This window comes from Sminthopsis crassicaudata, chromosome 4 (assembly GCF_048593235.1).
Source record: "Sminthopsis crassicaudata isolate SCR6 chromosome 4, ASM4859323v1, whole genome shotgun sequence".
NCBI classification, from domain to species: Eukaryota; Metazoa; Chordata; class Mammalia; order Dasyuromorphia; family Dasyuridae; genus Sminthopsis; species Sminthopsis crassicaudata.
The window spans coordinates 110,604,528-110,629,191 of NC_133620.1; the positions used below are offsets into that span (position 1 = coordinate 110,604,528).

At 32.9% G+C, this 24,664-nt stretch overlaps 1 protein-coding gene across 2 annotated transcripts in view; it reads left to right on the plus strand.

The window, feature by feature from the left end:
* The window catches only part of CENPF (centromere protein F), a 71,098-nt gene that overhangs the window by 14,519 nt on the left and 31,915 nt on the right, over positions 1-24,664 (plus strand). For both annotated transcript variants that reach the window (XM_074309150.1, XM_074309151.1), the window contains 5 exons: positions 1,057-1,339; positions 2,483-2,685; positions 9,864-9,989; positions 15,135-15,263; positions 21,074-21,196. In XM_074309150.1, the coding sequence (XP_074165251.1) occupies positions 1,057-1,339; positions 2,483-2,685; positions 9,864-9,989; positions 15,135-15,263; positions 21,074-21,196 (864 nt within the window). The remainder of the gene's footprint in view (positions 1-1,056; positions 1,340-2,482; positions 2,686-9,863; positions 9,990-15,134; positions 15,264-21,073; positions 21,197-24,664) is intronic.

Sequence of the window (24,664 nt, forward strand, 5' to 3'; positions counted from 1 at the left end):
TTATTAAATAAATGTAGTTATTAAAAAAATTAAAAATCTTTATTTCTTTAAAAAAAAAATAAAATTGAGTTTTAGATTCTCTTTCTCCTCCTTCCCTTGAAGAAAACACATGTGAAGTTATAAAAGTATTTCCATGAAAGTCATGTTACAAAAGAAAACATATATAGGTCTCCTTGCCCACCCCAAAAAAGCCCTCAAGAGAAAAAAAGTTAAAAAGTTGTGCTTCAGTTTATATTGATGCAATCGAGTCTTTCTTTGGGTTATCATAAGTTTTTATCACAAGTGCTTCAGAGAAATCTTGAATCGTTCTATTGCTGTGAATAGCAAAGTCATTCATAATTGATCATCCCACAACTTGATATACACAGTACATTTCACTTGGCTAAAAATCATGTAAGTCTTTCCAGGTTTTTCTGAGAGTATCCTGCTCATCATTTCTTATAGTGTAATAATAGTCCATCATCATCACATACCATAATTTATTTATCCATTTCCCAATTGAAGGGCATCCCCTCAATTTTCAGTTCTTTGCCCTGACAAGAGAGCTGCTATAAATATTTTTGTACATAGAGATTCTTTTTTTTGGATACTTTTTTCTTTAATTTTTTATTTTATTTTAATTTTAAAAAATTTTTTATTTTTTTATTTTATAATTATAAAATTTTTTTTTGACAGTACATATGCATGAGTAATTTTTTTTTTTTAATAACATTATCCCTTGTATTCATTTTTCCACATTTTCCTCTCCCTCCCCTAGATGACAGGCAATCCCATACATTTTACATGTGTTACAGTATAACCTAGATACAATATATGTGTATGTAAATCCAATTTTCTTGTTGCACGTTAAGAATTGGATTCTGAAGGTAACCTGGGTAGATAGACAGTATTGCTAGCAGTTTACATTCAATTCCCAGTGTTTCTTCTCTGAGGGTAGTTGTTTCTGTCCATCATTGGTTAACTGGAAGTGAGTTGGATCTTCTTTATGTTGAAGATATCCACTTTTTTGGAGATATTTTAAAAGAAGTCTTTAGTTGTTTTATTATCTTTTCGCAGAAAGCAAGTAAGACAATTCCCTCAAACAACATGAGTCACAGGGAAATTGCTCGGCATCAATCTTCTTCATCAGTATTCTCATGGCAACAAGAAAAGACACCTACTCGTCATTCAGCTAATGCTCAAGAAACTCCTTTTAGGAGAGGTTTTACTGCCTTACATGTTCCATGGGAACAGGAAACAACACCTAATAGGATGCCAAGTCGGCAAGATACTAATTGCAGTTTCCATGAGAACCCTAGTAATCCTCACCTGCTGGATCAGATAAAAGCCCAGAACCAAGGTAATTATTGAATTTTTAAGTTTAAATTACAATATGAGTCTTAGAAAATTTTAAAAAGTTATTCTAGAACTTTTACTAAGTATTAAAAAGTTTCAAGTTGTAGAATGGTTTTAGAAATAAATATTAGGAATAACATTTCTTTCACTTCATGTATGAAGAAATACACAGAATGAAGTAATTTTCTCCCCGTTGTTAATAAAAGAGCTGGGATTGGACTTCATCTGTCATCTAGTTAGTAAAATTTCGACTCTACAGTATATCTTGTTATTACTTTGATGAGCTTAAAGATTTTTTTTTTGAACTTCAAAATATATTATTTTTCATGTAACAAGGATTTTCTCTTCCTCTCATCTACTACTACTCCATTTGAAAAAAAAAAAAAAAGACAAAAAATCCTTGAAACAACTATGCACAGTCAAGCATATTTGACTATATCCAAAAATAAATATTTTATTCTGATTCCTGAGTCCACCATGTCTTTTTTTTTTTCCCTGAGGCTGGGGTTAAGTGACTTGCCCAGGATCACACAGCTAGGAAGTGTTAATTGTCTGAGACCAGATTTGAACTCGGGTCCTCCTGAATTCAGGGCTGGTGCTCTATCCACTGCTTCACCTAGCTGCCCCCAGTCTACCATGTCTTTAGAACATATGGATCAGGTACTTCATCATTGGGCTGTGTAATTGTGATTGGCATCAATTAGAGTTCCTAAGTCTTTAACATTTGTTTTTCTTTACAGTGTTTTTGTTTTTGTAAAAACTGTTCTTATTATATATATTCATCACATTGCATCAATTCATATAAATCTTTCCAGGTTCTTTGGAAACTATCTTTTTAATAATTTCTTATGCCATAATGTTATTCCATTACACTTATTTGCCATAAATTGTGCAAACTTTCTCTGATGGGCGCTGTCTTTATTTCTAGTTCTTTGTCAAAAAGGGTTTTTATAAATATTTTTGTACATAAGAATTCTTTTTCATTTTTCTTTGATGTCTTTTGGGCTATTGGATTAGTAGTGCTGTTGCTGCATACTCCCTAGTTGTAAAGCTAAAGTTAAAAGTGTATTGTCAATCTAAAATTTCCAGTGTGCTTTTTTTTGTTTTGTTTTGTTTGTGTTTGTGTATATGTGTTTTGTGATTTAAGAGTTAAGATGCAAAGTTAGTGAACTGGAACATCGACTGCAAGGACAAGAAAAAGACATAAAAGGACACATGAATAAATGGCAAGAAACACAACTTCAACTAGAGAAAACAAAATTGGAGTTAGCAGAAAAAGAGAAAGTTTTGAACAAAACCAGGGATGAACTGATGAGATTAACCACACAATTTGACCAGGCAACAGCCAAGGTACTTCTGGGGAATTTTATTTTAAAATTTCCATTCTACTAATCGTTCTCCTGCAAAAGTATTATAAAACAAGAGACATTGAGTAAATGTTAGTAAAGCAAATTATAGGAAAGCTTTCAGGATATATGAAAATATAACTTTTAGACCTAAATGAAATTAAATTGCTCAGCTCATCTTCCAGTGTTCAATAGAAATCATAAAATCTTAGAATTAGAAGGAAACCATGAAGGTTCCTTTTTCTCACTCAGTTCTTCTTTAATATTCTTATTTCTTGAATATGTCTAGTGACTTTTGCCCTTAATAAATAAATTTTTACTTTGTTAATTTTGATTGTAATGTCGAGCTTCCACTGGAAGATGGACAGGTAATTGGAGGGCCTTGAGATAATGCCATAAAAGGATTGATTGAAGAAATTAAGAATGTTTACTCTGGAGAAAAAAATATGATAGGTATCTTATATTAGTTGAAAGTTTATCACCTAGAAGAGGGATTAAGTTAGTTTTTCTTAATGCTAGATAAGAAAATATACAATGTTTGACAATTTTGTAGAGTCTCTTTTCATTTAAATGTTAGGTGGAATCTTCACAATTAGAACTCTAGAAGTAATAGATTCCAAAAGATTCAGTAAAGGATGAATGAATACTTTTGTTTAAATATGGGTTGGATTCCACAGTTTGTGAATTTTTTTTCTACCTTTATATTTCTGTGCTAAGGTAGTGGAAGATTTGACTGAAGGGAAGTAGATGACAAATAGTAGAATCAATGATGAGTGACTTGAGGATAATGATAATATCTATAACATAAAGTAGGAACTTAAATTAGGAATCTAAAAAGAATATTTGGAAGACCAGATTTGGAGCTGGGGTAGAGAAGATCCAATCTGTTTTAGACATGTTTAATTTGAAGTCTTGGTGAGATGTCCAGCAATGAGTTGGCATAGTATTGGTGCTTAGGAGAATAGGGCTAGCTATATAGATTTGGAGGTTATTTGTGTAGATAATGATAACTGAACATACAGAAGTGGATGATTTCACCAGAGAATGAGAAGAATAGAGGACCAAGATTGAGTCATGGCAGATAGTAGGTAGGAGGGCAATGATGATCCAGAAGATGAGACTGAAAATATTGGTCTTCACTAGTAAGGAGAGAGCCAGGATAGAGCACAAAGTGCCAGGATTATTATAGATACAAAGCATAAAGAGACCTTAGAGGCCAGCTAGTCTCACCACATTTTAGGAGTGAGGAAAGCAGTGAGTGAGCAAACAGACTCACAGAGGTAAGTGACTTGCTTGAGGTCACTTAAGTAAATGTTAGAAGCAGAATTTGAACTCAGATCTCTAATGGTGGAAGGATTCTAGAGTGAGAATAGGGATAGTACTCAGTAAGTAGAAAAGCTAAAGAACTCTCAAGAGTAGATATCAATTAGCAAAAACACCAGTTGCTTAAACATTAAGGAGTGATTGGTAACCTTTGAGAGATAATTTCAATAGTGGATGAAGAGGTTATATTGAAGCAAGATTATAAAAAGGTGAGAAGAAAGTGATGAACTTAGTATATACAGTGAAAAGAGATGACAGTATTTCAGGGCATGATAGAGTCATTTTAAGGATATGGGAACTGATAGATTTATTGTCATTAATGATGAATCCTATATATAGGGAGATGGTGAAGATGGCAGGGCAGCTAGATTATCCATTACCCATAATACTGAATTTGGAATCAGAAAGATTTGAGTTCACACATAGCCTTAGTGACTGACTAGTTCTGTGACAGTAGGCAAATCTTAACTTGTACCTTGATTTCCTTATCTAAAAAATGGGTATAATAATAGCACTTAAAGAATCATTATGAAGTTTGAATGAGATAATTATAAAGTTATTTACAAACCTTAAAGCACTGTATAAATGTTAGCTATGTAAGATGAGAGAGGGAATGATCAGAGGGTGTAGGGGTAAGATCTTGTTCAGTGTTGGTGCCCTATATTTTAAACTATTAGTTTTTTTCCTCCTCTGGATTGGAATGAGAGTACAAGTAGAGGGATTTAACTTGGTAAGGAAAAGGGACACCTCTTTATCAGAGATAATAATAGAGGTTCAATTCTGATGTTTAAGACATTGAAGATATCAATTACAAATCTAACATTGTGCTTTTTTCCCTCAAATCAATCATTTTTCCAATAAGTGCTGCACAATTGATTAGTTGTGGGTCTGTCAGTATATACAATGTACAAAATAGTTTCAACTAATTTTTAATAATAAAAGTATTTTCATATCAGTACCTTTTATTAAGTAGGGTGAGAAGATATAAAATAAAGAAAGCAGAAATGTTATTGACACCCTGCTATGATGCAAGTATCTACAAACCCAATTTTAATTTCAAATCCTAAATCCCAAGTACATAGAAATATGACTACCACATTCTCAAATTCTGATTTATACCTAGTAGTCCAGTTTTATCCAAAAAAATTTATAAAATAACTACTGGGGAATTAAGGCACTTGCAAATGGAACACTATAAATTTAAAGCTAAAAATTGAATTAAAAATGAAACCTTTCCAAATAGGGCTTGTAGTCAGTAAAAATGCAGAGACAAAGGGGCAGCTAGGTGGTGCAGTGGATAGAACACCAGCCTTGAAATCAGAAGGAGTGTCTGGCCTCAGATACTTAATACTTCCTTGCTGTGTGACCCTGGGCAAAGTCACTTAATCTCAACGACCTGGGGGGGGGGGGAATTCAGAGTGAGAAGAGAGTGACTTGTAAGTAATAGCAAGGAGGCCAATATCCCTTGAGTATTGGAGGTAAGATATAAAAATATGTATAAGGTGGGAGAGACATGGTTTATGAAAGGCTTCAAATGTCACACAGAGGATTTTGTATTTGATCCTGAAAGTAGTAGAGAGCTATTGGAATTTATTAAATAAGGAGGTAATGTGAATAGACCCATGAATTGGGAAAATCCATTTAACAACAATTTAGTAGAGGATGCACTGGAATGGGGAGAGTTTGTGGTAGGGAGAACCACCAGCAGATAATTGCAGTGGTCCGTGGTGATGATGTGATCTATGCTGCCTTGGTGGCAGTGTTAGAAGAGAAAAGTCACTGACCTCCTTTAGGTCTCCTTAAGAAAAGGGGCTTTCATTTATCTTTCCTAAGACATAGTAGATGGCAGTTCTTACAATCCAGGGGAATGAGACCTGTTGGGAGAAGCATACTTATTAGTGGTGGGCTGATGGTTAGATCAAAAACTGGAGGACCAATTGAAAATAATTTATTAGCATGCCAAGGAAGACTGATAACAGCCTCAGCTTCTTAAGGTATAGATCTATTTTTTATAATTTTTTAGCCCTGCTTAGAGTACAATGGCCAATTAATAGTTTCTTATAAGTTATAATTCAGTAAGATAAAGGAAAGAGGGGAGTCATCTAAGGGAAAATAGAGGACATCTGGGTGAAATGTTTTCCATGTAACTGGCAGCATTTGTTATCAGAATAAGAACATTCCCTTTTCAGGGGCTGGAGAGCTGGGAAGATGCCAAAGTACTTTTACAGTAATAACAGTGAATTAAGCATGACAACTAGGGGGGAAAATTGGGAGATGAGGGGGCAAATACTGCCCCCTCTGTCAGGAGGGTAATAAATTCACTTTTAGAATTTTTTTAAATGCCTATAGAATATCTGTTTTGAGACTGAAAGATTCAGCAGTCTTATAAGTCACTTTAGCTTATCTAATAGTTTCCCAGTCATAGAGCAGTTATTGATGGTAATGATATCCCTTACATCTCTTTAAATAACTTGGCCTAATTGTTAAATTTGAAATATAGGTGATTTAAAATTTTGATATTAAATTTAAAAAGATAGTCAGTATTAGTAGGTTCCTAAAAGTTGTTACAAAAGATTTTACTGAAAATATTCTTCTTAGTAGTTTGGAGAGTTCTGTCCTACAAAAGATTTTAGAACCATAGTGCCCTACTGCCTACCAGGAAACAAACAAATAAAAAACCCCAGCACAGTTAGGGTACTCTTGTCAGCTACCTATGAATTCAATTTTTGTTTTATGTCTTTACATCCAGGATCTTGTGATTTTTGTCAAATACCTTGTAAAATATCAAGATACATTATATCTGGCATTTTCCTGACATTTTTAACCAAACCTATTAAAAAAAAATTTTTTTTACTTAAAAAAAAAAAGACAATAGGAATTGAATTTTAGTGACTTCACTTTTTCAAGTACTCAAAAACCATCTCTCAGAATTTTAGTCAAGCTTGGATAATTCTAATTTAACATTTTCTCTTATTTTACTTGGTTTCTTTATTTTTGTCCTTGAGCCTTCATTCTTACTGATGGAAATCTTCAGTTATAGCTGCAAGTTTTCACTATCTTCAGATGTAGGTACAATCATTTGAAATTACTTTATTTCTATTTTTTCACCTGTTTTGGACTTTGTTTCTGATTACCAGAAAACCTGGAAGTAGAATAGGAGCTAAATTGTCTAAGGCTTGAAACTTACCCTGGAGGCACCTGTGGTGACTGGCTAAACTTGCAGGTGCTGAATAGCTGAAATTTCAGAATGTTAGTGCTCATTGTATGTTAAATCCCTTTTAGAAGTCTGCCTGTAGTTCCTCTCTTTTATGGAACACCTGTTTGGAATAAGAAGACCTAGGTTCATATTTCCTTCTCTGTATAACTATAGGTAATTCATCTATCTTTTATGACCTCAGTTTCTTCATCTGTAAAATGAGGGAACTGGATTAGAATGAGCTGAGGATCCTTCCAGGTCTAAGTCTATTAAATCAGTCCCCTCTTAGATTTTTTTTCTTGTTTGATGAAGTGCATCCAGTGGAAGGAGCCAAGGGTATACAGTTATTTTTCACTCCTTGTTGAATTGTGAGATGGAAGCTTTTAAAGATTATAGAAATGGATATTTTCATGTTGGTTACCAGGCCTTTACCAATTTCTGGAGGAGTGATGGAATCTTATATTGCCATTGAAAACTTTTGTAACTTTTCTATTTTTCAGCTTACCTGTGATTTACAGGTAAATATATGGTGATAACCTGGCTATTCAGCAAATTTCTTTTGTTTTGGCACCATTAATTTTTTTAAATTGAATTTCATTTGATTTACATAGCTTTATTATTTCTCTCTCTACTCCTTGACAAAACAAAAAACAAAAATACACAAAAAACTCCCTTGATGTACTCTTTTACAAACATATAGTCAAGCAAAACAATTCCCATATTGGCTATGTCCAAAAGCAAACAAAAAAAAATTACTTACATATACACTGAGTCTTTCACTTCTCTAATCTGTAGATGTTTAGCATATTTCATTTGATTAAACTGTAGTCTTTTAGGTTTTTTTTCCCCCCTTAGAATATAGATTGTTAATGGTATTAACCCATAATTATTAAATCATCAAGATTTGACAAACTCTTCTTTTAGGGAATGGTTTTGTACTTCTGTCTAAAGATTATTGTGCTAAATTCTTAGAACTGTAGTTCTGTTCTATAGGGTGTCCTATGAACCAGAGTTCTTTGTGATGGAAATCGAAATGATTTAAAAGAAACCTTTTTACTGGAAGAATTTTAGATCTTGTTCTCTTGACTAATAACTTATGCTTTTGTTAGGGGCCTTTTAGCTTTTAATTTAAAATTATTTCATATTTTAATTCTTTATGGGCATGTGAGGTAAGGCAGAATTGGCTTTTTGATTTAGTCTGGACCTTTATATCATTGGCATAGATACTGTTATTTCTATTTTCTTAGATGAAAATACTTGAGCATGAAGACATTAAATCAGAGCTTTGTTAGTATGACAGAATAAAATAACCTTTTAGTTGCATCAGTTTGTTTGCCTCTTTAATAGCTTGTAGGATTGTTTACTTGAATCTAGACCAAGTGTTTATAAATTATGAAATTTTGTAGCACTTTGAAGCAAGTTGTAAAGATGATTATCCTCAAAAATTGACTTTTCATTTCTCTCAATATTTCTATCCTCAAGCTAACTGTTCTAGTGCTGTTTAAATAAGGTAACTTTAAAGTCTTGTTGCAGTTCACTTTTTAAAATAAGACTCAAGAGTAACTAGCATTGTTAAATAGAAGATTAATATGTTAATTTAATAATTTAATTTAATAATAATTTAATAATATCTTCCAAAATAAGAGATTGCAGAATGAGAGATTTTGATCTTAAAAATCCCCTATACCATATTAGACTATTGCTAAAATATCAGACTCAAAATTATAAAAGGAAAGAAAGAAACCTCTGTATAAATCAACTTGGGAAACTTTTTGTGCTTTTATGCCCTTTTGTCTTCTCCATTCTCTGATGTTCTTTGCAATAGGAATGCTCTGATTCTCTGAAAAAATCCATTTTGCTTAATTGTAGATGGAATTTGGTTCCCTTAACAAACTAGAATACTATTCATTTTGCTTTATATTGATTTGATAATTGACAATGAAATTTGTGATTTTGGATTAAAAAATGATAGTTTTTTTTTTTTTTTAAGGTTAACTACAAACTGTTCCTGCTTTATGTAAATTTACTTTATGCAAATTTGATTTTACATAAAGAATTCTGAAAGAAATTCTCATTCTAAAAAACCCATATATTAATTTTATTATATAGTACTCTGCTCTTCCCATGTCTGTCCCTCATCTTGGTGCTCATTGGCCCTTAACTCCTTCCCCCCAAAATCCCCCCAAAACTAAACAAAAACTCATAAAGAAATGCTCCATGTTAAAATATACTTGGGTATGGAATGTCTTTCCCTAGATTCTATATGTCGCCCATCTTCATATGGCTGTTTCTGGTCCCCTGAATGTTGCTCTTCCTGCTCCCACTTCTCTGTCCATGTTCTCCAATTACCCTTGAATTGTGTAAATTCCCTCTCTTAATGGGTGCAGTTTTCTTTCTGCCTTTCTTCCCTATGTTGTGGGGCAAATTTGCCCCATCTGTCCCATTGCATAAAATTGCTTTATTTAAAAGTTTGCTTAACTGTCTACTTAGACAAAGCGAGAAATGTCTTATTTTATTTTAGATTGAATCTTCTAAAACTCAATAGTAAAGTTTAAATCTCAAGACAAATTATTATTACCAAGAATAGGAAATCGAACTAAAAAAATCATACTATTTGAGTTGAAAAGTTTTCATCTTTAATGAATTCTTTTATTTATTGTCAGTGTACAACACTGGAGCAAAAATTGAAAAAAATTTCTGAAGACTTGACTTGCCAAAGACAGAATGCAGAAAGTACCCGATGTGCTCTGGAACAGAAAATCAAAGACAAAGAGAAGGACTATCAGGAGGTAAGAAAGAAAGAACAAGCTATTTAATGTTGGTGAGTTTGTGCATGGAGGTAAGTTTGTAATTTTGTGTGTTTCTATGGAATATATTCTGGTTTTGGTGGTCATGGCACTTTTTTTTTTCTGAGGCATTTGGGAGTTAAGTGACTTGCCCAGGGTCACATAGCTAGGAAGTATTAAATGCCTGAGGCCATATTTGAACTCAGGTCTCCTGACTTCAGCTGCCTTGGTCATGGCACTTTTTTTTAAGGCATGATATTCTGTTGTTGTGATGTCAACTTGATGTGATATGATAATCAGAGAAATGTTTTGTGATTCTAGTCAACTCTTTTTGTCATTTTTTTATTATCCTGTTAATCTTTCCATATAATTTACTAAATTATTTAACATTAGAATAAGTATAATATATAAACTCCTGTGGACCTTTCTTACCTCTGTGAAGGGTAGATTCAGAATGTTTTTTCATTTTTCTTCATTTGAGCTCCATGTGATCTTTATATTTTGTTATATTTACTTTTGATATTTTAGTGTAGAGTTCTTTTTATTTATATTGTTGTAGTTACTGGTCCTGATGGAATTCCAGGATAATTCTGTCAATCCTTTTAAAGAACATTTAGTACCCATAGTTCACAAATCATTCTCAAAAACTGAGAAAGAAGGCAATCTTCCAAATTCTTTTTATGAGACAAATAGAGTTCTAATATTTAAGCTTGGGAAAGGTAAAACGCCAAAAGAAAACTATTGTTAACATTATTCTCTTATTAATGAACATAATTCAAATAATTTAAACAAAATCTCTCAATTTTATTTTGTGTATGCTTTTGTAAACGTATTTCTTGTTATAGATTTTTTTTTTTTTGATCTCTTTGTTGGATTGTTTAATTTATTCACATTTAAAGTCATAAGTTAGATTTATGTTTTTCCTTCATCTTTCTCTATAATTTGTTTTTTTCCCCAAATTATGATTTTTCTTCCTTTAATGCTATAAATATAGCCTTATATTTTACTTTTAAACTTTTTTTTTTTTTTTTATTAAAGTGACCATCTTTCTATTGGCACTTTCTCCCCTTTTCTCCATCTTATCTTTGTTGCTCTTTTCCATTTACAGTTTTGTTGTTACCTCTTTTATCTGGTTATAGATTTTGTCTTCCATAGTTTTTCCTTCTCAGTCAAGTACATTGCCCTTCCTTTTCCCCCTTTGCTATTCCTTTTCATTGTTTTTTTAAATTTCATTTTTTGTTCTTTCCAAAAAGAATTTCCTTTACTCTTCATTTTCTGTTCTCTTTTTGTAAGAATTTAGATGCTTATTCTCCATTGCATGATCCTTATAATCATTTGATCTCTTTTTTCAGTATTCTTTTATAGGATCAAATCTTCTAAGATCAAATCTGCTCTCTAGGTGCTTTCTGTCTTTGGCTTGTTGGACTTACTCCATGGATTCTCTTTTTCTGTTGTTCCTCAGTTTCAGAATAATGTCAATTATTGCAGTTGTCAGAGAGGACAATGTCCCATGATAAGATTCATCTTCATTGCCCACTCTCATACCCTATCTTGTTAGCCCTCAACCCCGATATTTGCCTAGAAATCTCCTTCCTGTGTCTAAGCTCTACTACTTCTTTAGGTGTGTGTTTCCTCCAGGGATTTCACTTTCTCTCCTCTTATGACAAGTAGATTTTTCATTCTTCAAATCCTTCTGGCCTCATGAAGTATCAGATCTCATCTCCTTTCATCCATAGGAGCAGTCAGTGGCAGGTATCTCTCCCTCCTTCAGTATAAGGTCCTCTGCCCTTCCTCCTTTCCTTCCCCCCCCCCCCCCCACCTCTTTTCTGCTGTGCTGTATTCATTTTGAGACTGTAGAGATTAGATTGTTAGTGTTCTCAATTTGCTAGCTTTGTTTTTACCCACGGGCATCACTCATTCCTCTCTCTTCCTGCTTTCCTCTCCCACTGTCATGTACCCTTCCAATTTTTAATTTTAAAAGAAGCATTTATGTATTGACAGGATATTGCCAGGTTCTGTCCATGATGCTCCTGTCTGTTTCTTCATTGTTACCTCTACCAGATTTCTTTCACTCTGGTCTCCTATATACCTTTAAAAAGTCTTATTTATCTTTCTGTTGTGATTCTATTGCTGTCTTCAATTTAGTCACTCCAATTCTATTATTTGGGGTGTTCAAGAAGCAAATAATCCTGGTTTTCTTTCTGAAAATGTTTCAAACTTTTAAAAATTATTGAATATTCATCTTTTACCTATATAGTTAAGCTCAGATTTATACGATAGCTCATCTTAGGTACCACTTTGAACTCCTCTAATGCTCTTTGGAATAATTATTCTCTGCTTCATTTTTCTGGACTAATATTGCATTATTTAAGTATCTTTTCATTTGTTTTTGATAGTCTTTTTCTTTCATGGCTTGTGGAACTTGTTTCTGAATTGAATCATTAAATTTAACCAGCATGAGTCTTAGAATTTGTAGCTGTGTCTTTTTTCTGGGGGCTTTCAAAATTTTTTCAGTTAAAATGTCATTTTCTGTGTGCAAAAATTGTGGGCAGTGTTCTATTATTTCCTGTATTTTAGTGTTAAGGTTTTTTAGTTTGTCATGTTCTTCTGGAAAGAGTATGTCTTTTTTTTTTTTTTCCCCCTGAAGCAATTTGGATTAAGTGACTTGCCCAGGGTCACACAGCCAGGAAGTGTTAAGTGTCTGAAACCATATTTGAACTCAGGTCCTACTGAATTCAGGGCTGGTCCTCTATCTACTGCACCACCAACTGTCCCTGTTTTTTTTTTTTTTTTTTAATTAGATTTGGATGCCTTATTTTCTTCTATGTTTTTTCTGTTTCTGTTCATGTCTTTGAGATTTCTTCTTCCTTAATTCTTTGCTATTTTTAGTTGTTTCTCCTCCCCTCCTTATTTTCCTTATTACTCTGTTCCTTATTCCCTGCTTTCTCCTAGTGGTTTCCTTGAAATTGGATCTCAAAGCTTCTTAACTTCCTCCTGCATTAGGAAATTCAAGGTTTTCTTTCCCACTTGACTTTTGGGATGGTCTAAACTGGTTTCAGCTGAATGCTATGTTCTTTTCTCAGGCTTGTTGAAGTGCTGCATCCATAGATAGAATGACCTGTCTTGGTGGCCTATCCCATTCACTCTGTTGCTTAGTCTCTGGAAGTTCAAAACTTTGTAGTATTGGTACTTCTGGGTTGCAGGCTCAAACTAGGCTTTGGCTCCTGAAAGACAATGGCCAGCCACACTGATTGTTGAGGACCAAGCAGCCTAGATCTGGGGACTCTAAGTCACTGGAAACAAAGAAAATGGGGTACTGGGTACAGGGATAGGTTTTGAGGTAAGTGTGTTATATCACAGGATCTGCTAGTAGCAGCCAAGCTGCCAATAGCAGGTGAGCAGCAACAGTGCTGAGTGGACTTGATCAGTGAGCATCAGTCTGTAGTTCCTCCCTTGCCTCCTTTTTTGGGAATCTGAGTATCCTAGATCATGAAAACAGCTGAAGTTATTTTATTTTTGGTGCATAATTTCTGATTTGGAGAGATTGATGAAGTTGTGGGGATTGAGAATGTGTGTAGTTCACTATCTTGTTGCTTATATGATCTGCAGTATTTTAGAACTTGATGCAGTTAATATTAATAACACAGTCATTTAGAAAGAGAAACATCTGGACAATTCTGGAAGCCTTTTACAATCAGGTTGACTGAATGTACATTACTTTCCTTCACATAATGTACAGTCCAACCCAACTGGCCTTTCTATTTCTCATTGATATTCCATCTCCCATCTTTACCTTTGTACATAATGTCTCCAGTACCTGAAATGCATTTATTACTTCCTATAAATGTTTAAAATCTCTAGTTTTCTTCAAAAATCAGTTTCACTGCCATTTCAATTTCTCTTGTCCCTGCAGGCATTTTTTTTTTTTTTTAATTATAGCTTTTTATTTGCAAGATATATGCATGGGTAATTTTTCAGCATTGACAATTGCAAAACCTTTTGTTCCAACTTTTCTTCTACTTACCCCAACCCTTTCCCCCAGATAACAGGTTGACCAATACATGTATAACATGCATATTAAAAAAAAAAATTATCACATATACATATTATTTACCCTGATAAACTCTAAGCTTCTTGAGGAAATGAGGTGGTTTTTTTTGTTTTGTTTTTTTCCATTTTTATCTTCAGTATCAAATATAAGTGCATATTGATTGATAATGTTTGTACTTAACACTGGATATCTTTTTTTTTTTTTTTTTTTTTGAGGCAGTTGGGGTTAAGTGACTTCCCCAGGGTCACACAGCTGAGATGTGGTAAATGTCTGAAGACTCATTTGAACTTAGGTCCTCCTGACTTCAGAGCTGGTGCTCTATCCACTGTACCACCCAGCTGCCACTGGTTATCATCTTTGATAACCAAAACCTTTGATGGGCAAATTCTTCTCATTTTGTGTCTCACTTGTTAACTGTCAGGATTGTGAATGAATTTGTCCTGTTTGATGTTTCATTTTATCTTATATGATCTTAATGTGCGGGGAAGAGGAGTCTTTAATGTTATATTTTAGAGCTATCAAATCAAATACATTTCATATTAAATTATAAATACAGTAGGTAATATCTTATATTCTTTGAGCCCTTTGGTTAATTATATGACTGTAAAATTATCTTTTCATAAGCTTCCCTATTTTTTCCTCATATTTTCATTAACAGTTTGCTCAGTATTAATGCTATATATGGGTTTTTAAAGTCTTTTATTTCTTCTGCTTGCAGAATTGTTAATTTTCTTAGTATCAAATATATTCATATATTTGAACAGCAAAAAAGGAGTTCTAAATACACTCTGTTCTAAATAAAAGAGAAAATTGAATTAAAATTCTAGTAGATGACTGACAGACTACTCTGAATCTAGATTACTATTCATATAGTATTAGTACTTGTTTATTCCCTACCTAAACAGACCTGAATTTGATTACCAGAACCAGTACTAGTGTTAATCATATCTTCTTATAAAATTGATGGGAAGTCTGGCTCCCTGTTGTCTATAGCTCTTTTATGTATTGATTAAATATCTATTTTTTTTTTTTTTTAATCTCTCTTTTCTCCTAAACAATAGCTGTTTTTTGTTTATTTTTGTTGTTTTGATTTTCAGGAACTCTCTCATCAGCAACGTACCCTGCAAATGCTGGACCAGGAAAGCACTCAGATAAAAACAAAACTAAATCAAGAGTTACAACAAGCCAAAAGCACTCAGAACATATTGCAGGCTGAACTTGATAAAGTAAGTTGATCTTCATTTTTCTCTGTCTCACTGTAATTTTTCTTCTATATCCCAGTCTTTAAAAAAAACACAACAGACCATTCTTTGAACCCACTTAAGAAGATTGTTTTATGTTTTTCTCAACACTGTTTAGTCAAAACATGAAATGAATTATTTTGATTTGATCTTTTTGGTATTCAAGTTTCTTTAAAATTTTTTTTGTTTTGAATTATCTCCCTTATCTCTCCCTTCTTTCTTAACTCATTGAGAATGCAAGAAAAATGAAACTCATTACAAATATGTATAGTCATGTAAAGCAAATTCCTTCATTAGCCATGTCTGAAATGTGAAAAGAGAAGGATAAAAATGGATAACAAAATATGCTTTCACATGTCCTTGTAAGTTCATTAGTTTTCTATCTAGATGTGAATATCATTTTTTTTAGTCCCTTCTAATGGCTCATTTATGTTTCTTTGTCTTTGTTTTTGTATTCTGAAGTACCATTTCTTTTTGGTTATAAACATATCTTGCCTTTTAAGAGCAAACTTTCCTCATTTTTAAAAATTTTTGTTAGCTGAAATTTCATGTGATCTTAGTGGAACTTCTTGACACTTGAATTCTTTCTTTGTAAGTGGTAGTTTTTGGCTCTGATGTTTTAAATTTATGGTTATTTTCAAGAAGGTAGGAGGGAAAAATAGTGCTTACTATGTGCCAGAAACTGTACTGATTTACTAATATCTTATGTGAAGGGCTCCGTGGATTCTATTTTCATTTTTACCTTCTTTTAAACATTTTATTATACATTTTCTTTAGTTAATATTTTTTTCTCCCTTTTACCGTTTCAGCTCTCCTCCCCCAAATGAATAAACAAAATCTTACTAACAAATATATAGGCAAACAAATTTCTTCATTAGTTATATCCAAAAATAAATTCTCAACATGTCTTCAGTCCACCTCTGTCAGGAGGGGATATTTTCTTCATCATCAGTTATTTAGATCTTGATTTTTTTTTTTTTTTTTTTTTTTTAATGGCCAGACTTCTTAAGTCTTTCAAAGTTATTTTTCGTGGGACAGTTTTTTAAATTACATAGTCTTGTTCATTTCATTCTGCCCCAGTATCTTTTTTCTGTTTCTTTTATCTTTTCCTGTAGAATAATATCTCATTACCTTTGTTTTCCAGTTTATTAAAGAATTTCCTGGGGCAGCTAGGTGGCGTAGTGGATAGAGCACCAGCCTTGAATTCAGGAGTACGAGAGTTCAAATCTGGTGTCAAACACTTAACACTTCCTAGCTGTATGACCCTGGGCAAGTCACTTAACCCTAGCCTGGCGGGGGGAAGTTGGAGAATTTCCCTGTATCTTCTTCCAATTATTTATTAAAAACAAAAAGAGAACATGTAAAAATTTTATGTATATCTATCTATCCATCTATCTATCCTTTTCTTCTTTGCTCATGTTCGTAATCTAGACCTAATGTGGTTAACTCTTATATTAAAAGACATGTACAGTTCAGCAATTTTTGTTTTCTACTTTTTTTAAAAGGTCTCTCTTTTCTAATGATATCTTGAAATATAGTCTCCTTCTTCTTGGCTTTGGCTTTTAAGTAGACTGATTCTAATGTTTTTAAACTTGTTTTCCAGATCTGTTATTAATAAGAGCTATTGTACATACTTCTATTTGTTAGTCTTTTAAGTTTGTTCCAACATTCCTTATTGTCTGTACAATCAATAATATTTGTTTTGTCTATTCTGATTTTCAGATAGTGAAATACTTGAATAAAATTTTTGCAAATCTTCTGTGAAGGTGTTAAAGTTTTAATATTCTCATTTCTATTTTCTTGCTTGTAAATAATTTCAAATATGATTTTTTAAACTCTTGCTTAATTTCTTCTATGGTTTCAAATATCTTTGTGATCAAATTTTTTCTTTGCTCTCTTTTTCCCTCTGGAATTGCTTGCTTCCTCTGGATTATGTTTTAATTATCCTTGGGTCCATCAAAGGGTTGGATGTAAGAAATATTTGTTACATAAACTTATGATGATATAATTGTGTAATAGATATTTAAATAGATTTGACAACTGATTAGATTTCTTGAACGAGGTGGAGTATAAGGTAAGCTTTAAGTTTTTGTGGGCATTTGATTCTTAAATTATATAGTTAAGTCTTTTTTTTATTATTAGTTTTTGATAGTGGATCACTTACCTTTTAATAAATATATTTAGTTAAAATTTTTTTTCCCCTTAATATTTCTTATCCTGTGGAGTAATTTCCCCCCCCCCCCCTAATCATTCATTTTTTCAGGAGTTCACTATTTAGATAAGGTTTTCCACCATGTTTAGTAAGCTGTTTTTCTTTCATTGTTTTCATATGGAGCTCAAATTTCATTTTAAAAAAAGTTTCACTTCCTTTCTTCCAGCTTCTTGTGGCTGAACATTGCTTTTTTTTTAAGTTTTACTTATAATTGTTGTGGAGTTAGTCTCTTCTCTGGGTTTACCTCATGGCCTTTTTAAAAAAACTTCTTAGTATTTCCGTTTTCCTTTCAGTGTTTTCTTCTATTCACTCATATTTCTAACTTCCATTTCTGGATTGCTTTTTTGTGTTAGGGTTAGACTGCTCTGTCTCATATATTTTTGGGTAGTAGAGGCACACCCTGTTCAGTTCTGACCCCTCCTTTTGAGGCTGCTGTCATTCTTGGTGGAGTAATTGATATCTGCAGGAATCCCTTGCTCCCCTGTTTGTATCCTGGTGATCCTAGTGTAGCTTTTAACTATGGCTTATTCTTTCTTGTACTTGCTCTATCACCAGCCAAGAGTGTTTTCCATTCCTTATTGTGGCCTGACAGATACTGGGTAAGGGCCCTCCTTCCCCCCATCCCTTTTCTAGACTTATCCCTTGTAGTTGTTTTTGTAGGACCACTGGCTTCAGGTCTTTTGGAAAAGTACATTGATAGTAGGATTGTGTGGGTTGTGCAGATTTTGTCTTTTTTCTGATTGTGGTGAACACTGACTTTAGGCCTGTTATAAGAGGGTTTCTTAAATTTTTTTTCCACTTATAACCCCTTTTCACCCAAGAAATTTTTATGTCACCCCAGGTATATAGGTATATAAAATTGGTATATAAATCAAACATTTACTGATAATAATTTCATGACTCCCACATTGTTTTGAGACCTCATATGGGTTGTGAAGTGCAGTTTAAGATGCTGGGTCTTGGAAGGCCCCATGTGTGTGTATTGCCTTCCTGGTTTTCCTTCTTTGGCAATCTTTAGATGTTGGTCCTGGGTCTTGTTGCTTTTGACTAGTCACAAGTAAGATTTCATTAGCTCTAGTTCTCAGATCAAAATACAAGTTCTCCCTCCTCTTTTGACTTCTTTTCAGAACACTTGTATTTTTAGTGTATCTCTTTCCCTGTCACACAATATTTTAAGTTGCTTAATGCATCTGACTATCTTAAAATATTTGGCGCAATGGTGATTCAAGGCTATTCCAATTCAACTTGAGATGAAAAATGCCATCTTCATCCAGAGAGACTGACTGTGAATCAAAGTGTACAGTATTTTCACCTTTTTTTTTTTTTTTCCCCCTTTCTCATGTTTTTTTCCTCCTTTTGTTCTGATTATTCTTGTACAATATGACAAGTGTGATGATAGGTTAAATTATAACCTATGAAAGATTGTTTGCTGTCTTGGGGAGGAGGAGAGAGAAAAAATTTGGAACACAGTTTTTTATAAAAATGAATTGTTGAAAACCATCTTTACATATATTTGAGAAAATAAAATGCGAGTGGAAAACTATTTGGCTTAAAATTAATGCATTTAGGATATTTAAGAGCGAGCTGTCACATGTGAAAAAAAAAATCTAAATTGCTACTTCTGGTGACTTGCAGTAATGTTTTTCTAGACCTAAAAGTTACTGCAAGTCACCAGAAAGATTTCAAAGATACTGTAGTCAGTATCACAAAAAAAATCAGCTGCTAGAGAGAGGAGTTTAGAATGTCATCTACTAAAATGCAAAAAATAAGGATTTATAATGAAGAATAAACTATTTAGTAAAATATTTATGTAGTGTCCTTTCTAGAGACCTCAAGTTGGGGTGAAAAAACATACTGTACTTTCTAGAGTCTCCATGCCAGGTTGTTGTGAGCTTTCTAGAGTCCCCAAGTTGGGGTGATAAAATGTACTGTGCTTTCTAGAGCCCCTATGATTAAAACATAGGTGATTAAAACATACTGTTTTAGTGGAGGAGTGATGAGGCAAGACTCCCGAGGATGGTTAACATATGAAGTCTGTTTATTCCAAATTCACTCACCTTTATATATCCTCATACCCTTATATAACCAAAGCAACACTGTGCATTAAGTATATACTCTGCATGTGGGACCACATAAACAACTTGCCATCTTATGTAGTTTGTCACCTGTATCATCACTCTTCCACCTGATAACACTGCTTCAATCACAACACAGGTTGTCACTATCCCCTGACTTCTCAGAAAAGCTGAGGCCCTTGGGGGGGGGAGGGATAGGGAGTCCAACCAGATATTATTAGCAGATTCCCTCTGGGCTGAAGGGTGTTTTACCTCGCCCAGAATTCCCCCACTATCTGTGGCCCTCTACATATTTATATAGTCCTAAAGGGAAAAATGTGGATCAGTAATAAAATAGAGGATTTCTAAGCATTTTTATTGAAAAGACCAGAACTGAGTAAACTTCAAAATGCAAAAATCAAGAGACAGAAAATAATAAATACATTTGATCAATTGGAAGAAAGTATTAAGATGATCAGAAATAAGTTTCCTTTTAAAATTCTGTCTTTAGATGTTTTAGAGAAAGTGAAATAAAACTGGCAAAGTGCCTGTATATGGTTTTGTTTTCTTTCAATGGCTTAGGAGCAGAAGGAAAGAAGAAAAGAAGGGGAAGGAATTCTTTTTTTTTTTTTTAAACAAAATTAGGGTACAAACATTATGGGTAAGGGCTTGAGTGGGACAAAAATGACATCATGTAAACCCAGCAGATGAAAATGGAACTCTCCACACAAAGTATGGTACATAAATAAGTTAAATTTATTAGGGAAATAGATATGTGAACAAAGGAGGGCAGGATAGGTGAGTCATAAGCAAGACAAACTCCTGTTTTAAAAGTTCAGAATAAAGATTGGAATAAAATAAAAAATAGTATCAACCTATGATGAAGGTAGTTATTGAATTCCAATTGTTAAAGAACTGAGAATTGCCCAGAAGAGTGTAGACAAGCAAAAATGCTAGATGTGAGCAGGCTGCAGGATGTTAGAAATGAAGAATTGAGCACACTATTTAGAAATAATGCGAAGGAAGTAAATATTACTATTCCTGGGGAAAAAAGATAACCTGGGAAAATCTGGGAACGACCTGTAGATCCATAGAATAGCTTTTAAGAAATAAATTTTCCATTTGAAAATTTGTACTTGCAAATATTATTGCATAAGTGAATCTCATGTGTAATATGTGATAAATTTGACTTGAGAAAACTTCCTAGGAATGAAAACTAAAAGTGAAATGAATTGTTTTTGGAGATGGTGAATGGGCTCTAACTCATTAGAAGTCTTCATCCGAGCCTGTATGAGAATTGTTGATAATGTCATTGGGAATTATTGTTGAGGCACCTAGACTAAGTGGATTTTAAGGTCCCTTCTAACTTTTAGAAGTTTGTTGTGATTGGCATAAATTATGCTTTCTCAGGTTATTTGGTTGTTTTTTTTTTTTAAATATCCACTCAAGAATAAATATCATAGAAAATAAATTGTGTTACAAGTTTTGTTTGTAAGAAGGAAAAATGGAACATGCTCTTTCTCGTCTAGGTGGTAGCAGTGAAACAGCAACTAGAGAGAAATTCAGATGAGTTTAAGCAGAAGCTCTGCAGAACTGAACAAGCATTGCACACAAGTCAGACCAAGGAAAATGAGCTGAGGAAGAACCTGGAGGTAAGTGAGAAGTAATGGTCATAATGCATCATATAGCAGATCAATGATGGATGTTATAGCTCTATTTGTAGGAGGCAGCATTTTTTTCTTTTTTTGGATTTGTCTTCTGCTTGCTTATTTTAGAACTGTGGATTATGTTTTTTCAGTCAAAAAAGTAGCACAATAAATTTATTGAATTTGTATTCATCCCATGAAGTGTAACTTTAAAAAAATTACTAAATTATAGAAATGATAGAAATATGTAATTTGCATGAAAAGAACATGACTATTTGGTTTATATTAAGTATGTGACTCTTTGAGAAGAAAGGTGAAAAGGAAGTTTGTAAATATAAGTGATAACTCTTAAAGTAACAAAATAACTTTTATTCTAAGAAATATTGTCAAATAAAAGAATCTATGTTATGCTTTTCAAAATCCCATTACAATTCAAGGCACAATTTGGATACCACTTCCTCATTGAAGCCTTTGTGAACCCCTTTTGTTAATAAAAATTCATGTCCTTTCTTGGATTATACTTGTACTTATCAAACTTTTTAAAGAAGAAGGAGTCTGGCACTTTTGTACAAAGTTTCTTAGTTATAATAGAATTTAATGTTTTACCTCATAGAAGTAAATGGAACATTGGGTTATGTCTGTAAACATGATTGTTTTGCATTAAATTTCATAGGTAAAACTTGTATTAAAACAACTATCTTATGGTATGTACAGTGTAGGAAATTAATCTAGAATCAGCATAGCTTTCTGTGTGTTATACAAATTTGATCATTAGGACGATTCCCAGTGGCAAATGTCTTAGGAACAACTGAATGTATTTTTTTCTTGGCATCATTTTCTACTGACATAGCTCACTGATTTTATGCAATTGATTTGGAAGTTTTATTTTGTGGCTTTTGTCCTTTGAAGCTAGTTAATAAACTGATGCTACAATTTTGAGGGAAGGAATAGCAAACAAATGGCACTTTTTGCTCCAATAAAGAACTCTTGCAAGTTATATGATACAGTGGAGTTCTGGTCCTTGAAGTCAGGAAAATCTGAGATTAAATCTGCTCTCAGACTCTCATTAACTGTATGATGCTGAATGAGTTACACTTAGCCTCTGTCTGCCTCAGTTTGCTCATCTGCCAAATTGTGACAACCATAAAGCATTTAGATCAGTGTGTGGCACATAGTAAATATTATATAAATCTTAGCAATCATTATTAGCTATTAGATAATTTTAAAGTGAATTTTCTTTCCTAATTAATATAAATGATAATTCAGGTACTTTGTTTTACCAAATCAAAATGTTCCCTGATTTTTATTGAATTGTTAATTGTTAAATGTATGTGGAATTTTAAAGCTATAAAAAGAACTTGGCTCTTTTCAACAACAAAGTGATTCAAGACAATAGAGGAGAAGGACTGAATATGAATCACAGCATAGTATTTTCACCTTTGTTGTTTGTTTTTTTTTCTTTTGCATTTTTCCCCTTTTTAATCTGATTTTTTCTTAGACAGCATGATAAGCGTAGTAATATTTTTAGAAGAATTGCACGTCTAACCTAAAAATATAATAAATTTAATTTAATTAAAAAAATGAAAATCATATCTTAGAAAAAACTCTGACATCTTTGTGGCCTAGAAATATAATGTTGGGGTAGAAATAAATGATTTCCAAAGAGTGTTCTGTATGGAGAAGTAAGTGAAAAGCTGCCAAAGCTCAAGTAGAAAAAACTTCAAATCAAATATTGGTTTTATTAGCAAACATTTTGAAATGGAAGTGTTTGTTTCAGCAAAACAAATGTTTGCCTTTTGGCCAGGAGGATCTACTAACAGATGCTTCTGCTGACATAGCCACAGGCAGACTGGCACAGAAAAGTGTCCTCTGTGAGCTTTGTTTTGAGCCAGTTCTCATGTGATGTTACTGGCTGCTGGTGAAAACATTTTGTAAAAAACAATAGATTGATTAGAATGGTTAAAAACACTTATAAAATTTGACATCTTGGCCAAATTATGGTAGCCATCTAGGCATTCTTGTAGGTTTTTTTTCTTACATCTTTTTTACATCTTAACTTGCCCAAGATATAAATTGCTGGGTTAGATATAATTGCAGAACGGCTAGCCACAATTATATTCTAGTTTCAGATGTTTCTAATGCCTAAGAAAAAACTAGCTACAAAGCCTAATCCAAATTTTACATGATAATTTAACATTGTTTTCTTATAAAAGGATATAGGGTTTAGAGATAATTGATGACAGATTAATTGCACTGTGAATTATGATCTGGGATTGAAAAATGATTTAACAAGTGGTCTTTTAACTATATTAAGCGGCTTCAACAGCTATTATATTCCTTGGTTTTTGCTACAATTATACTAGTAATGTTTATTCTTACCTATGGCAATAAAAAAAATTTATGGTGAGGTAAAGCACATTTTACATAAAATAAACGTTTTAGATGTAGTTTGTCTTTCTGCCCTTTTGATGTTGGTAAAATATCTTGAATGATATGTAATTCTTTGTAATTGTAAAGTTTTATATGTTTATAGATTTTGGATATGGAAATATTTTCTTATCCCTGTTAGGATTACTAGGTGAGAACTGAGGTTGTCGCTACATATCCCCATTTAGTAAATAAAATGGCACTTACAATGAGAAATTATCAATATTAGAAATGCAATTTAGTGGTCTAATCATGGATAAAGTTACCCTGTAGTATCAAATCAAATATAATACAGAAATAACTTCAGCCAGGTTACAGTGCCAACTCAGTAGCATTATGATGTAGTGTAGTAAAATGCTATCATGTTGACAATCCAAATCTATGAACATTTGCCTGGGGACTTTTCCAGGCATGGAAATCTGAATGACTAAGTACTCTGAGGAGTTTGTCTTGGCACATAAGAATGGGTGAGACATATAGAAGAAAAATAACCCTTCCAATCCACATTTCCATGATGATCCAGCCTTCCTCCATCAGGAGAAATTAAATTTTATTCTTGGATGGAGTTGAGAAGTACCAAATAGAAACTAAAATTTGCCTCCTTTAGCCTTAGGAAATGATGCCTCCCTTGTTTCTCCTAAAAATAGTAGAATCTGGGTGGTTTTGCTTGCTGGCACATAATTATAGGGATTTTTGTTGTGTTTTTCTAGGAAAGTACCGCAGTTTTGCAAATTATGTGAGGATGCCTAGGAGACTATATTCTTGTATCCTTATCTCATTGTTATTGACAAGCTACCCAATCAAGTTTAAAGTAACTGCATCCATATTGAAACTAATTACTCATGGATGCCAATCTGAAATTGCATTTTCAGATGTTCATTTTTGTTAATCTTAGATTTAAAAAATTTTTGGATTTCATAACAACTGTATTCTTACTAGACTGTTGGCTGTAAAATTAGTTTTTTTTCTTATAAACGAGTTTGATGGGATAATTAGGTTATGGTTAAGGTTAGCTTTTTTTCAATAAAATATTTAGGAAAATACAAG